Source organism: Ochotona princeps, chromosome 6 (genome assembly GCF_030435755.1).
Source record: "Ochotona princeps isolate mOchPri1 chromosome 6, mOchPri1.hap1, whole genome shotgun sequence".
NCBI lineage: Eukaryota > Metazoa > Chordata > Mammalia > Lagomorpha > Ochotonidae > Ochotona > Ochotona princeps.
In genome coordinates, this window is record NC_080837.1 from 10,533,065 (window position 1) to 10,550,142 (window position 17,078).

A 17,078-nucleotide genomic window follows, 5' to 3' on the forward strand; every position below is an offset into this window, starting at 1 on the left:
GTGTGCTGAGGCCATTTTCACCCACGGTGGCAAAGCTGCCCAGTGTCAAACCGCCCACAATCCACAGAATGGGTTCACAAGGGAGATGTCCTGGCCAGAACGCCCCCAGTCTGCTGAGTCAGCAAATATGAGCTGACCCCTGTGGCTAACACCTGCTCCCCTGCATGGAACAATTTCAGATCAAAGGGTAGACAGAATTCTAGCAGCTCCCTGTATTCTGAGAAGGTGAGCAGGGAGAATATCACAATGCACATGATTGACTCCTATCTACAAACAGTGACATTGAGGAACGAGCCTACCCATCAATCAGATGGCAGTTCTGCAGAAGTCTCAGGCCAAGGCCAGGGCAGCAGAGCAATCCCACCTCGTGGGGTGGTACCTCCAGAACTAACTCCCAAGTAGCAACATTTTGTTACTTAATAAACACATCCTAACAATTGCTACAAATAGCATGCTATTTGCTTCAAACAAATACAGCTTGAGTGGGTACAGATGGCAATAAAACAATTCCTGGACTAACTCAGGAAATTACCAGATAAACACTGAGTCAGGTATCAGCATGAAAACCCCTCAAAATAAAGTTACTTTGGAGAATATTTCCCATTACACATCCTGTGTGCTCCACACAGCAGAGCCGGAGTCCTAGGCAGTACTAGCTCCTGGGAGTCAGTGACCTGACCAGGAACATCTTCTGTTGGCTGAACTCGGGCAGGTTACAAATGTGACCATGGTCAACAGGGGCAGGGGCTCCAAGGACAGGCAAGCTAGGGAAGCATTTCGGGTGATGCAAGGAAGTGACTGCTGTGTGGCCCTCAGGAGAACGAACTTGGGCTTGGGGAGCCTACACACGGTTTACAGTAGGGTTCTGGTGACAAGTGTGAGGATGGAGGAGGGAAGGCAGAAGGTCACAGCTTCAAACCCACAGCCAGTATGACATGTTGAGCACTGAGGGCAGGTGGCCAGCAAGGTGCACTTTTTTCTCTAAGGGAGAAGGGGCAAAAAACAGGCATGGGCGCAGGAACTGCAGTACAGCGGGGTTAAACTGCTGTTTGTAATGCCCATATCCACATGGTTCAAGTCCTGGCTGCTCTGCTTCTGATCCAGCTCCTGCTAACGCTCCCTGGGAAGGCAATGTCAAGATGACCCAACCGTTTGGGCCTCCGGCCACCCATCTGGGAGGCTCTGGCAGGCCCCTGTGGACTGGCCTCTGCAGACACTGCCTGGGCAAAGTGACGCAGTTCTAAGCCATGCTAGGACGTGGACCCAAGAAAGAGCTCATTTCCAGGCTATGCAGCGTGCAGCCCCAACTTCCTGTGTGTGTTAGGGGAGGGGCTGTCACCAGGAAATCCCAGAGCTGGCAGCAGCCACGACCACCTCCCCAGCTGCGGCTAGGAAGCCAGGGGCTGGGCGGGGACAGAGACAGGGACACGTGACTGAGAAGGAAACAGCCAAACAGCATGTGAGTCATTCTGAGACTTGAGAAACGTGAGACCGCTTCAAAAAGGACCTGAGAAGTCGGCTGCAGCTCAAACAGTACCTGCACACACTGGGTCTCCAAAAGTCCACGAAAACACACTACCCTGTGGATTTCAAAACTGCTTGCATTAAAACTGAGCTCTTGGTTCCAGTTTTCCATGAATATCTTTGAAGTAGTACACTCTTGGTTCCCACAATAACAAGCTTTTGTTGTTATTATTACTTTTGTCTGGATTTTGGGTTTTTGCAAAACCACCTGAGAATGGCTTGATGTAAATGCCAGCTGCAGATCCCTGCTCCGTGTGTGTCCCATACAGATTCAGGGAAAACCCAGCTGGGACCGGCCAGCCTAGGTGGGCACTTGTGAGCGCATGCTCGTTCCCGTGGCACCAGCAGGGACAGGCAGTCTCAGCCAGGAGGCTCCCGGCACTCAGAGCAGCTCTGGTCTTATCAGTGTTTTCCAATTCCAAAGTGGTACCTCAGTGGAGGTGCTCAGTGGATCCTGAGTCCATGAGCTGGTAGAGCCCTGGGCCCGAAGCAGGCCCCTGACACCCAGGGGTAATGTGGCCAGCCAGCACACAAGAGCCCCTGCTGGCCCAGCCTAGGAAAGCCTTTTCCTCTTGACCAGGTTGTGCAGGCATGGTCAGGAGAAATAGGTCCATCTGGGTGAGGAGACAAGGAGGGGCCCAGGCCGCAGGCTTCTGGGGATCCCCAAGGGGCCCAGACTGTGAAGGTGTGGGAACCGGACCTGCATCTGCCCCAAACAGCTGGACACTCCCCATGCCCCTGGGCATGGAGAAGGGACTCAGCACAGCCCGGAAAAACGGCTGAGCAAACACAGGAGACAGTGCCTTCTGGGGCCCAGCAAAGCTCAGTGAGGCCGCAGGAGGCTCTTTTTACAGAGCTGGACTGCAAGATCCCCCCACCCCAACCCTGCTGCTTCTTGCACACACATCCATGCCCCTTCTCAGCCCAGCTTTCATAGCCCCCTCCAGCCACTGGGCTCAAGGCATCTTGTTCCATGACGTCCTCGAGGCACCCCAAGTTCCTCTGCTAAACCATGCTTCCCCAAGTGCACCATCACTTCACAGAAGTACACACAGCTTCCTGTCGCCACTGGCCAAGGCAACCACTGAGGCACGGCTGCTGGCGCTGCAAGGCTGGGTCTGTCTTGTGGCATCCCGACATTCTCCTCCTCCTGGAGGACCTCAGCCTACAGAGAGGGTGTCACAAAAACTGCCAGGAATTCATAGGACGGCCTCCCGCATCCACTCTGCCCACTCACACACGGCTGTTCAAAGCACAGTAATTGAATGCCACGCAGGTCATGGGAGGAAACATGTGGCCACTGCCCAACCCCCTCACCACTCGGTGTTCTGGGGGTGGCACCTCCACACTGCAACGGGTGACTGAGGACACAATCACGGCTGGCCTCCCAAGCCCACGGGACATCTCACAGAGAGCGAGGGCTTACAACCCCAGCTTGTTCTTAGTATGGAACAAGGTCAATGGAAGGTTTTACTCATGGGGCCAAGAGGTGACCAGCAGTCATGGCTACGTCCCTCCCAGTTGCAACTGTCTCATTTTGGTGACCCTGGTGGTTCCCCCTACCTACCCTCTAGCCACCAGAGGACAAAGGAAGGACTGAGGGTCTGACGCTTGGTAAACGACAGAGCCAGAACTTCAGGCCAGGCCCAAGGGATGGCTTCCACCACACGAAACTGCCTAGGACCATCGGCGCAAACTACTAATGCTCTCCACCCTCCCAGAATGGCCTTTAGGTCCTGACAGGTGACACGTGGTGAACCCACAAGTAAAGGCGAAGAGAGTGTTCCACAGAACTAGGAGGTGAATGGGGGAAGGGAGTCCATCTCTTACTATCAGTCAGTTATGGAAGCACTCACCTTCACTTGGCTTGACTGGGCCGAGCTGGGCCGAGCTGGGCCGAGCTGGGCCGAGCTGATCACTGCCTATAGGCTTTGTAAACACCACAGAGGGATGGGGCTGTCGGGCATATACAGATTAAACTACCCACATCCCACATTTGACAGCCTGGGTTCAAGCTGGTTCAGGACTCCTGTTTCCTGTTAAGGTAGACCCTGAGGGGAGGTAGACCAAGTCATCACCTCCTGTCACCCTTAGGGGAGCCCCAGGTGGAATTCCTGGCTCCTAGGCCAAGGCAGACATTTGGGGGACAAACCAACAAAAGGAAACATGTTCACTCTTCACCTCTCAAATAAACTTTGAAAAACAAATACCACTGAGCGTTATCACATAATAAAACTTAACTTGGACGTTGCATTCACCAGTTTTTCCTGATGATGAGTGAACTAAAGGTGCTAATTACAGCCTTGCTGTTCTGACTTCCCGGTTTACCTCTCCGAGCCATCTGAAAGGCAGGCTTGTACAGCGCCCAGGGCTCTAGGGAGTTTGAAGGCAAAGCCTCCTGCAGGCACTCACTTCACTGCCCTCGGGACAGAGGCCTCAGGGAACCGGGTGTGCTCCCTCAGCCATGCCACAGGCACCCGCAGCATCCAGCTTGCCCACCTCAACTCCCTTCCTCTCTCCTCCCAGGCTTCTTTCTGGTCATTACTTCCTCAGAGGGGTCTGGGGGGCCCTGAATTCCTTCCACACACTGCCACTGCCTTCCTACAAGTGCCCTGCTCCAGAGGGGAGGGTCCAAGCCCATCAGAGTGGCCTGCTCTGCTGAACCCATGAGCCTGTCAGGGGCCACACTTACAAGTCCCCAGCCCAAAGGAAGTGCAATGGACATGCACTCCAGCTGTCTCCACCATCATCACGCTGGACCTACAGTCAGAACATTCACTCCCCTCATCTCTCAGCAGGTGTCGACCCCAGTGGTAAGACCCCTTCACTGAGCTTGGTGCTGGCCTTGCCTGACCCCAAGGTCACATTCAAGCCTGAACATGAATGGCTGCAACCGCAGTGACTGGTGCTCGCCCATTGGGCATTTTTCCTCTAATTTTCCTTCTGGATCCATCTTCATCCACCACCAAGTTGAGTAACCAGATTCTTCCCATTGCCCCCACCCCTGATACGTGGGGCTCACCTGTGTTGTCTCTGGCCACCAGGCCCTTGGGGTACTCCCCACCAGGGGCTGGGGCAGAGCGGCTGTCCCACTTGGCCACATCCAGGTTGTTGCAATACTCCCATCTCTTCTGCTGAAGCTCCTGCAACCAGTAGGTCATGAGCTGCCTGTTAGGAGCCTGGAAAGAGGGAGAAAAAACATCATGGCCACCAATGCAATAAAAATTAAAAAAAAAAAAAGACCCCGCATAGTAGACTAGCTGCTAAAGTCCTCGCCTTGAACTTGTGCTATAATCTCATGTGGGCATCAATCGTGTCCCAATGGCCCTGCTTCCCATCCAGCTCCCTGTTTGTGATCTGAGAAAGTAGTCGAGGATTTTCCAATAAAAATAAATACTTAAAAAAAAAAAAAGATCAAAAAACAAAAGAAACTGTCTGGGGCCAGCACAGTAGCGTAGCAGTTACCTGCAGCACCAGCATCCCATCAGGCGTCAGTCTGAGTCCCAGCTACTTCACTTCTGATCCAGCTCCCTGCTGGTGAACTTGGGAAAGCAGCAGAGGATGGCTGAGATCCCTGGGTCCTACACCACTTGGGAGACCCAGGTGAAGCTCCTAGCTCCTGGCTTTGGCCTGGCTCAACATGTTTGCTGTAGCCATTTGGGGAGTGAGCAAGCAGATGGAAGAGCTCTCTCACTGTAACTTTGCCTTTCAAATAAATTTTTAAAAATAAAAAAAATTTTTTTTAATGTGCTTCATAAGCAGACAGAGCACCTTGGCATGAGAAGTGGGTGGGGGAAACAGATGGAGGACATGTCAGGGGAAAGGCAGCTTCTGCTCGTCACAGCTGGCAAAGCAAACAGTGGTTCCGACAGGCAGAGCCCACAAGATGGCCCTCTCTGTCCTGAACACAGAAGGGTACACCCTGCAGCATTGCCCTCCTCAGTCCAGGAAAGGACGGGAAAGCCTGCCGTGCTCCGCTCTGAGCAGCTCGCAATTCCACCTGGAGACCACCAGCTGTGGGCCTCACCCATCCCTCCAAATGGTGACCAGGGCCCTCAGTCACTGAGATGGCACCAAGGACGCAGAAGGTGCCCCGCCCCTACCACAAAGGGAAATATCCTTCAGAGCTGACAGTACTGAGCAGGGTGTCTGGCAGGCAGAGCCTCCCACAGTGTGGGTGGGGACACGAGAATAGCTTGGCAGAGCCTTACGGAGCTCAGCTCCCACCTGCTAAGTTACCCAGGCACCCCACTGCTACATGTGGGCCTGAGAGGCACAAGAACACACATTCACACAAACCTCCTAGTGATGCTTTATTCGTGATCACCCCAAACCAAAGACAACTCCAAATGCACTCCATACGACGAGAGACAGCCAGGCTGTGCCAGCTGCAGAACTGCTGGCTCCTGGGGCTTAGCTCTGCTCTGTGTTCAACAGTGAGATCATGTGGGGCTGGCCAGAGCCCTTAGCAGTCACATCCTGCTTATCAGCTGTGTGATACTGAGTCATTTACTCAACTTCTCTGAGCTTTTTTTTTTTTTTTAAAGAAACTGATTTATTTATCTGGAAGGCAAGGTTACACAGCAAGCAGGACAAGCCAATGGGCAGGCTCCAGATGTGCTCAGTGCTGAGACACAGGGCTGGCAGAAGAGGAACACAGACAAGGACCAAGGCACCACAGTTCAGGACAGCTACAGGTGCAAAAACCTCAAAGCCCTGGCTTCATGTCACACTCTATCCAGCAGGCAGACACCAAGAGGCCTGCGTCTCCCCTGCATGTGGCTCAGCATCAGGTACATCCTTGGTCGGTATGTACTGAACACAGAAAGGCCAGGGCAAACGCACTCTCCTATCAGGAGCTCAATGCATAAGAGAACATAGGCACGAACAGACATGTGGGAAAGAAGGGGCCGGGCTGCAGGCAAAGAGTAGCATCAGGGAAGCCCACAGCAAAACAGGGCCCTGCGGGAGGGGCCTGAGAGGTAGGAAGGCCAGGCCCTGCAAGGAACCCAGTGTGCTGACAGGCAATTTGGTGAGAGACAACGAGGGGCAGTTTGGAAAGGGGGATATGAGCTTAGGCCCAGAAGCCAGGAACCCACAGCAAAGACCCATCACCAGTGGCCATGAGAAAGGGCAGCAGATGGGAACATGATGCAAGGTGGGGCTGGCCTGGGCAAAGCAAGGAGGAGGCATACATGGCAGCAAGTGGGCAGGAGGGAGACACAAGGCATGTCATGAATAACAAGGCACAACTGCGGCCCAAACCAGGGTCCAGCGCCCACTGCATCCAGGGCCCAGAGTCCACTGCATCCAGGGCTCAGCGCTCACTGCATGAAGGGCCCAGAGCTCACTGTGTCCAGGGCCAAGCACCCATAGCATACAGGGCCCAGCACCCACTGTTTCCAGGGTCCAGCGCACAATTCATCCTCCCCACTCCTTCCACAAATGAGAGACAAAGGCCCAGGAAGAGGGGTGACTTGTCTCGATCACCCAGTAAGCCAATGACACTGATACCCCCACCTGCCACGCTCAGAGGCAAGTTTCCATGTGTGCACACATGCGTGCCGGTGAGTACGTGTGTGCCCTACATGTGAACACCTCTGTCCACCAGGCCCCTCACCGCCCAGACTGGGGTGAGCAGAACCTCCCGGCACCGCCGGCCCCAGCCAGACCTCTACCTGCTCACCTCGCGCCACACACACAGCCTTCTCTGGGTTCAGATCACTCACAAGCCTCTGGCCACCTCCCAGGGTGCAGGCTCCATGAATGCTTCTCTTTTTCTTTTTTTAAACAAGAAAAATCTTCTCTTTTAATCCCTGAGGACTAAATCTAACAGGAAACAATGAGTAACCTGCTAATCATCTCATACTAAATACCCGGGGCAAGAAATCTCCATCACAGGACAAGCTCTGAGATGTCCACATCTGGCCCAAAGCCAGGCAGAACCACCTGGGATGCCTATAAGGCAGGAAGAGCCCCCAAGGCCTGCCCCTCAGGCAGTGTGACCAGAGACAGACACAAACTGGTGTGAAGATCAGGCCCGAAGGGTGCAACCTCCTTCATGCAGGAGGTCTCTACTTTATATTTCTTTGTGTTTTAAAAATTCATTTATTTAGTTGAGATTTACTTATTCTTATTGGAAAGTCAGACTTTACAGAGAGAAGGAGAAAGAGAGAAAGATCTTCCATCCACTGATTCACTCTCCAAGTGGCCACAATGGCTTGTTCCAGGTCTCCCACGCGGGTGCAGGGACCCAAGGCTTTGGGCCGTCCTCCACTGCTTTCCCAGGCCACAAGCAGGGAGCTGGGTAGTAAGTGGAGCAGCCAGGACATGAACCGGCGCCCTTATGGGATCCCAGCACATGTAAGACAAGGACTTTAATCACTAGGCTACCATGCTAGGTCCCACTTATTTATTTGAAAGATGGAGTTACAGAAAGACAAGGAGAGAGAAAAAAAGAGAGATCTTCCACATTCCAGATGGCCCCAATAGCCAGGGCTGGGCTAGACCAAAACCAGGAGCCAGGAACTTCTGTTTGACCTCCCACATGGATACAGCGACCCAAACATTTGGAAGGTCCTCTGCTGCTTTTTCGAGGCCATTAGCAGTGAATTCAATCAGAAGGAAAACAGGAGGACTAAACTGAGCGTCCACAGGGGAGACCAACGTTGCAGGAGGCTTCTGTACCACTGTGCCACAACACTAGTCCCCTACTCAGCATATGTTTAACACAGGACTTCTTTCCATCCAGCCTTGCTCGGTCCAAGTAGCTAGGAAATGGCAAGCGCATCTCTTCACGATCACCCCAGTCCCAATAAAACCAAGCTACACCAGCCCTCACCATTCAGCATAATATCCACTAGCCACGCAGCACAGCACAGATGTCACCAGTGCCTCATAATGAAATATTTTTAGAATACCTTACAGTGTACCATTGCAACTCATTACACCCCTTTAATGTGGTGATTTGCACATTTAAAAGTATAAATCTGGGCCCAGCGTGATAGCTGAGTGGTTAAAAAGTCCTCACCTTGCATGTGCTGAGATCCCATAAGGGTGCTGGTTTGTATCCCGGCAGCTCCGCTTCCCATCCAGATCCCTGCCTATGGCCTGGGAAAGCAGTCAAGGACGGCCCAAAGCCTTGGGACCCTGCACCCACATGGAAGACCTGGAAGAGGCTCCTGGCTCCAGGCTCCTGGCTCCTGGCTTCAGATCAGCTCAGCTCTGGCCATTGCGGTCACTTGGAGAGTGAATTATTGGAGAAAAGATCTTCGGGCCCGGCGGCGTGGCCTAGCGGCTAAAGTCCTCGCCTTAAACGCCCCAGGATCCCATATGGGCGCCGGTTCTAATCCCGGCAGCTCCACTTCCCATCCAGCTCCCTGCTTGTGGCCTGGGAAAGCAGTCGAGGACGGCCCAATGCGTTGGGACACTGCACCCGCGTGGGAGACCCGGAAGAGGTGCCAGGTTCCCGGCTTCGGATCAGCGCAGCACCAGCCCGTTGCGGCTCACTTGGGGAGTGAAACATTGGACGGAAGATCTTCCTCTCTGTCTCTCCTCTCTGTATATCCGGCTTTCCAATAACAATAAAATCTTTTAAAAAATAAAAAGATTTATTTATTTTTATTGGAAACTCAGATATATATAGAGAGAGGAGGAGAGACAGAGAGGAAGAACTGGCACTCACATGGGATGCTGGCGTTGCCATGTGGCTACATCCACTGCCCACATAGATTTATATATTTTTTTAAGATTTATTTATTTTGGGCCTGTTTATTTATTTATTTGGGCCAGTTCAAGTCCCGGTTGCTCCACTTCCAATCCAGCTCCCTGCTAAAGGCCTGGGAAAAGCAGCAGAGGATGATTCAAGCGTTTGAGTCCCTGCATTCATGTGGGACATAATGAAGTTCCTGGCAATATGACCTGGGAGACGGAAGAAGCAGGTGCAACTACTTGGGTCCCTGCCATCTGCCTCAGAGACCAGGATGCAGCTTGTGGCACCTGTCTTCAGCCTGGCCCGGCTCTAGCTGTTAAAAATATTTGTGGAATTAAACAGGTAGAAGACTTTTTCCTCTCTCTGTCTTTCCCTCTCTTTTCAATAAACTGAAAGCCAGAGAGATCTTCCATTCACTTGTTCACATAGAGCTGCAACCCCTAGGTGAATTAGCCACAATCAGGATCCAGGAGCTCCATCTGGGTCTTCCCACATGGGTGACAAGCACTTGGGTCCTTCTGCTGCTGCTTTTCCAAGGCCATCTGCAGGCAGAAGGATGGGAAGCGTAACAGCTAAGACATAAACTGGTACCCACAAGGGATGTTGGCATTACAAACAGAGGCTTTACCCGTTATACCACAACAACACATTCACATAAACCTTTTTTAAAATTAGAAGTATTGGGCCTGACGCAAGAGTGTAGTGGTTAAGGTCCTCGCCTTGAATATGCTGGGATCCCACATGGGTGCTGGTTCTAATTCCAGCAGCCCAGCTTCCCATCCAGATCCCTGCTTGTGGCCTGGGAAAGCAGTTGAGGACGGTGGGACCCTGCACCCGCATGGGAGACCCGGAAGAGGCTCCTGTGGCTCCTGGCTTTGGATTGGCTCAGCTCCGCCCGTTGCGGCTGCTTGGGGAGTGAAACATCGGATGGAAGATCTTCCTCTCTGCCTCTCCTCTCCTCTGTACATCTGACTTTCAAATAAAAATAAAATAAATCTTTAAAAAAATAGAAGTATTAAGAGCTGGCACTGTGGTGTAACAGGTAAAGACGCTACCTGTAGTACTAGTATCCCATGTGCCTCCAGTTCAAGCCCTGGCTACTCCACTTCTAATCCAGCTCCGTCCTAACGTACTTGGGAAAGCAGTGGAAGACAACCCATGTGCATGGGCCCTTGCCACCCACAGGGGAGACAAGGATGAAGCTCCTGCAGGGTTCCTGGCTTCAGACTGGCTTATCTCAGACAGGTATGGCCATTTGGGCAGTGAGCCAGTGGATGGAAGATCTCTGTAACTCTGCCTTTCAAATACATACATCCTCTTAAAATTTAAAAAAAAAAAAAGAGTAACAGGATCCACATGGGGCTGGAGCAGTGATGCAGCTGGGTGAACTGCCATTAGCAATACTGGCAGCTGAAACTGAGTGCTCACTAAGGTCCTAGTTACCCGGCTTCTGATCTAGCTCACCGCCAACTCATGTGGGAAGAGCGGGTGACAGCTCATGTGCTTTAGTTCCCCACGTGGGAGACCTGGCTGGAGCTCCAAGCTCCTTGCTTCACCCTGGCCCAGTCCAGTTACGTGGGAGTGAACCAGCAGTTCAGCAGTTGCCAAAATATCTATCCTCTCTTTTCCTATCACTCTACCTTTCAAACAAATAATAACATCTTTAAAAAACAAGAAGCAGCAGCTGTAATTCATGCAGTGTTCGTCTCCCAGGCCCACGGCCCCATTCCTGAGTGTCTAACTAAAAAATAACCCACAAGAATAATGGGGGAACACACCACGGGCCATGCCGGCGGCAAAGGTGGATGAGCTGCCTGCCGCGGGCCACTTCTGGCAATGGGCCCTCGGGATCCAGCACTGGGCCCTGGGACCTGCTAGGCGCCTGCCCGGGAGCCACTGCTTTTCTTCCACACCAGCGACTCCCAGTGAGGAGAACACTCATGCCTACAATCAACGTGCACTGCCCAGGTAGTACCCAATTAAGAAATCCTTCCGTGTTAAAGTTTCTTCTAAAAAACAACAACAACAACAACAACAAAAAAAAAAACAAGTCAAAAGTCCAACAGAAGTTCTTCAAAGTAGGACAGAGATTGTAAAATCGGCCTCACCGAAGAGAACTTTGAAAACTGAATGAGGGGCCGGTGCTGTGGCACAGCCGGTTAAGCTGCTACTTGCAAAACCAGCATCTCATATGAACATGGGTTTGACTCCTGGCTACTCTGCTTCTGATCCAGCTTCCTGCTCATGTGACCAGCAAGTAGTGGATGACAGCCCATATACTTAGGACCTTGACACCCAAATGGGAGGCCTGAGGGAGTTATTGCCTTCAGCATAGGACAGCCCCAGCCACTATGGTCATCTGGGAAGTAAAACAGCATTTGGGAAGACTTCTGATTCTCCTTCTAAGTCTACCTTTCAAATAAATAAATAAGAAAAAAAAACTTGACAGAGGAAGTGGGGGTTTTACCCCATAAAAGAGCTAAACATGTCATAAAGCCAGAATTATAAACTACATTGCCAAAACATAGGGCTAAGTATGTAGAAGAAAATTTAAGTGGTACTTCAGATCAAACTAACAGGTATTAATTATGAAACAGTATTAGGACAATCGCGTAAACATCTGGAAAGAAAGAAAATCATTGTGAATTACGACCTAGTGGAGAAACCTTCATAACAGAAAAATGAATTCAAATTCAACTCATGACTTAATAGACTAATGAATTAAATGAAAACCATTACATTACCAGAAGAAAACACTTACATAATGAAAACGGCTTATTTCTGCCTCTCATAACCACAGCTGCTTACATGTCCACCCAATGCTGCCAGCAGCAAAGGGACAGGCCAGACCTCCCCGTGGATTAGAGGCACAGCAGAGGCACCCAGAGGCAGGCTCTGAAAGAGACCTTGGGGAAAGCCAGCACCACGAGGCTGCCAGGGTGAACACCATGAGATCTAGCCCGGCTCCTAAAGTGTGTGTGTGTGTGTGTTGGGGGGTGAGGTTTTGGTAGCCAGGCACTCCCCGGGGCCAGGCCCTGGGCATGGCAGGCAACACTCATTTCCTTGTGCCAACCAGCCACCTCTCCCACAGCAGCAGCAGCAGCACGGAAGGAAGCATTAGGTCCGACATCTCTGTTCTCCCGGAGATCTATTTATAGATAAAGCTATGCAGATCCATTTCCTCAACCCACAAAGCAAGCATGCCAAGAAAGCCATCAACAAAGATGAGACAACACCACACCTGAGGAAAACAAAAACAGCTCCCAGGACCTGGAGCAGGTGGCAGGACCTCCAGGCCACTGCCTGGCATTGCCATCCACTCCACTGAACTAAGGCCCACCTGCCTGTTGGCTGGGCTCCATTAATCTGTACTATTCTTTAAATGTTTGATTTATATTTATTTTCACCTATCCAGAAGGCAGAATAATACAGAGAGACGCAGAGATTTCAACCACCGGCTCACTCCACAAATGGACAGCCAGGCCTGGACCAGGGCAAAGCTAGGACTCAGAAAGTCATGGGTGGCAGGAGCCCAGGGACTTGAGCCATCATCCACTGCTTCCCAGGGTACACACTGGCAGGACGTTAGATCCGAAGCCTAGTAGCCAGGACTCAAACCAGCATTCTTTACTTTTTTTTGTAAGATTTATTTATTTTTATTACAAAGTCAGATATACAGAGAGGAGGAGAGACAGAGAGGAAATCTTCCGTCCGATGATTCACTCCCCAAGTGACCACAACGGGCCGGTGCTGTGCCAATCCGAAGCCAGGAGTCAGGAACTTCCTCTAGATCTCCAACCCACACAGGTGCAGGGTCCCAAAGCCTTGGGCCGTCCTCAACTGCTTTCCCAGGCCACAAACAGGGAGCTAGATGGGAAGTGGAGCTGCCGCGATTAGTACTGGCGCCCATATGGGATCCCAGTGCATTCAAGGCGAGGACTTTAGCCGCTAGGCCACCGCACCAGGCCCCTCAAACCAGCATTCTGATGTGAGGTGCATGCACTGCAATCACAGGCGTTAAGCAGTCCCACAACACCCACTTATTTTCATTAATTTTTTTTTACAATGTTCCTGATTTGAACAGAAGAGAAAGAGACACACAGAGAGACAGACACACAGAGAGAGCTCCTAGTCACTGGCTCATTCTCCACAGGTTTGCAACAGCCAGGAACTCAAATTGGGTTTCCCACACAGGAGGCAGAAACCCACTGCTGCTGCCCCCAGGGCTCTGCGCTGGAAACAGCCACAGGCAGGATCTGGGGCCAGGAGCCCAACCAAGGGGCTCCGTGTGGGGGTGCCAAGCGTCATCAGCACTAGGCAGAAACATGCTCAGGCTAAACTGTCACAACGACCACTCACATTAGCTAAAGAGAATGTAGAAAACAAAAAAATGCATGAAACCACAGCGTCAGAAATAACCTTAACCACGTTCTACTCACCAATGTATCAGCCATTTACTTCATATAACTGTAATAAAATCACAGACTCTTTCATTACCTACATCTGCATATTAATGACCACTAATTAAACTTGTATTGCACTTTCACTTTATATATACAATCATTTCACTTGCACAAGTTTCCCAAAAGAGTTATCGCCTGCCAGCCACGGACCCTGGACCCATGGGTTCCCATCCCAGCTCAGCCACTTGCTGGCTGGGTCAAGGCCTCCCCTTCACACTGACCCGAAGCAGACACTGTGCAGTGTCACTGTGAGGGTGAAATGTATTGGCACACACTAGGTTCAGCAGAGGGTGTGGGCCTAGCCATGAAGACACCCCCATCCCATGGCACAACGCCCAGGTGCAAAAACAGCGGCGGCTGCTGGCTCAAGTTTCCTGCTCCTGCAGATCCTGGGAGGAAGGAGGGCCAGCTCTTGCGATTGGGCCCCTACCATCCCACAAGAGAGAGCTGGATTGTGTTCCCAGCTCAGCCTGTCCCAGTCCCAGGTGCTGCAGAGTTCTGCCTGTCCCTTTGCCTCTCAAAAAATTAAACGAAAATGTTTAAAGAGTACTCTGCACACAGTCAAGACCCAGTGAGTATCGACTAACCACATCATCACAGTGACCCAAGATCTCACGGCCAGCCGGCTGGCTGGCTGGCATGACTGAAAGCCAAACCTTGGCTGTGCTACTTTCTATCAAGAGGAAGAGGAGTTGCAGACAAAAATACCTTCTCAGCATTTCAGCAGGAATCAGAAGTTCCTCCGTGGCTTTCCTGAAATACGAAACGTTGATGACCTCATTCCACAGCAAAGTTCCTAACACAGTAAGTGTGCTGTGCTGGTCTGGACGTGGAGCCTGGGGGTCCCAGCGGTGTCACTAGTCTGAGGGCGCGTGACCCCCGAGGGCGAGGTCTCAGAAAGCTGGAAGAGCATCAGGATTGAGGTCACAGCACAGGCATACACACGCTGGGTCCACAGCCTCACAGAAGGTCAGGGAAATTGCATGGATGGCTTGACTCCAATGTGTTACCAAAAGGATGCCAATGGCTACTCATCATGAAGGAATTTTTGTTGCAGAAACTTAAACAAGTACTGTGGGATCTCCAAGAAATGTCTAAGGCAATTCTCTTATACGCAATTATAAAAAAAAAAAAAAGTTCAAGAATAACATGAGCCTCCTGACAGTGCAAAATAAAACTCAGATGGAAAAGAACATGACAAAACAGCCCCACTTTGATAAATAACATTAGGTTCCAGATTTCTCTTTGTTTCAAAATCAGGAGCCAGGAAACAATCCCCCAGGATCTGGCTCAGTACCATGAAAAAATGCTGGTTTTCCTGGGAAGCCAGAGAATGCCTGAGGGGGCCTCCCAGTCTCGGGGAAGCTGAATGCTCGAAAATGAGCAGCTTCACAGGACATCACTGCCTGGATCCTGCTGTTCTTTCAGAGGCAGAGTGAGCGTGTGTGCCCATCTGCTGGGTCCTCCCCCAAATGCCCACAGCAGCCCTCGCCAGGACCCCAAGACCAAGAACTTGATCCAGGGCCCCCAGCACAGGGACTTGGTGACGCGCCATCACACCTCGACCCAGACCTCCAGGACAGACTCAATGCAGCATCATGCTGCCTTGCAGAGTCTGCACTAGCTGGAGCTCAGGCTCCAGGAGCCAGAGCAAGGAACAGAAGTCAGATACTCAGAAGTGGAACCTGAACCACCAGGCTGGACTCCTGCCCCCAACTCCTTTCCATCAGCTCAGATCCCCTTCCTTGGAGAGTCTGGAAGGAGCTGGGAGCCCCCCCCGGGAAGATGCCATACTAGCTGTCCGTTCTGGGAGGTGGCAGTGAAGACCTCAGCCATCCCTAATGCCAAGCACCTCCTTTTAATAAGCCACTTATTGGGGAGGACCTTTGTTAACCACTTCACAGAGGGTAACAACTAGGAAAAGGGGTCAGAATAAGGAAGTGGGGACCTTGAGGAGGACCACCCACCAACAGGAGGCAGGACCAAGCCCCTGCTCTGGGCCAGCAGCCCAGACAGAAAGGGAAGACATGGTCTGCAAGCACCCCAGGGCCCCAGTTCCCACGGCTCCCTATCAGTGCCGCCTTGAACAATCCCCAGCAGCCAGCTGGACTTGGCCACAGGCAACGGCTCACCACCGCAGTGTGAAGTAGCCTCCCACACCTGTGCCACATCACTCTCACCCAATATTTTGCAATTTAAAACCCGAGGTAAAATGACCAACCAATTGACTTCACACAGAGTGTAGGAGACTGGAGAATGGGGACAGGGTCTACCCAGCGAGGATTTGGGGTGGGCTGGTCCCAGGAGCCTGCCTGCGGTGTCCAGGAGCCATGTCACTTCCCAGAAGTCTCCTTAGGCAGAACTGGTGTCTCTTGTGGGAGTGCCAGGTAGGCCTCCTACAAGCGGGGTCTTGAAAAAGTTTATAGAAAACACAGAGCATAAAAAAAAACTATGCATAGATTTCAAAACAAGCATTTTTGCAACAAACTAAACTCCTATTAGCTTATCACAACAAGAATGAAGAGAATTGAGCTGGACACACTGGCAGGGAGAAGATACGGGCTTGGAATAGGGCCCCTGAGGAGGCAGACATGAATTCTGCTGAGACAGAAACAGGAAGAAATGTCACACTGATGGTGAAGCTTGGATGGAATGGAGAAACCGGCGTCACTTTGTGAAAAGCTTATGGAGGTGAGGCCCTGAAGAAGTCAGCAGTTTGCAAACGGGGACAACTCCACTTAGGCAGTGATGATCGGAAGCTGAAGTGGAACCTACCCTCATGTATGTAGGAGAGAAAAAATACGTAACTGTGTCAGTGTCCTGAAGAGAAGTGCTGTTCATCGCAGAAATGGTGTCCAACACCAGGGGCGCCGCTCACTCAGTGAGTGGCAGAACAAGGCACAACCTTCAAACAAGCAGGATCAAGACCTGAAGCACTTCTTCCCAGCGCTGTGACAGGAGGAGAAAGCCTGGTTTTCCCAGTACCACCCTGAAGATAAAGCATAACCAAAGCAACGCTACCAAGCAATGGGGGTCACCACGGCAACAGAGTCCTGAGATGCTCGCGATTTTCCCAGAAGCCAGTGGACCATGGCATTCGATCAGAAGACTGTTTTGAGGTCAATCAGAACTTCAGCAGAAAAGTGGCCAGGGGAGGCCTCCGCAGAGAGTCCTCCCCCACACAATGCTCTTGCTCATCCCTCGTCTCATATGGGAAACCATGAGGCATCCACTGTTTGGTCCCAATCTGGCTCCTTGCAGCTCCTTTCTCTTTCTTCATATGTAGAGATATCTAGGGCTGGAGTTGTGGCATAGTTGGTTAAGCCATTACATGCAATGCCAGGATTCCAATATGGGTACTGGTACTCCTGGCAGCTCTA

The 17,078-nt window shown here is 51.5% G+C and overlaps 1 protein-coding gene across 1 annotated transcript in view; it reads right to left on the minus strand.

Annotated features, from left to right (window-relative positions):
• TBC1D2B (TBC1 domain family member 2B) overlaps positions 1 to 17,078 on the minus strand; it is a 54,945-nt gene that overhangs the window by 29,674 nt on the left and 8,193 nt on the right. Inside the window, exon 2 of the mRNA XM_012927719.2 lies at positions 4,547 to 4,703. Coding sequence (XP_012783173.2) covers positions 4,547 to 4,703 — 157 coding nt within the window. The remainder of the gene's footprint in view (positions 1 to 4,546; positions 4,704 to 17,078) is intronic.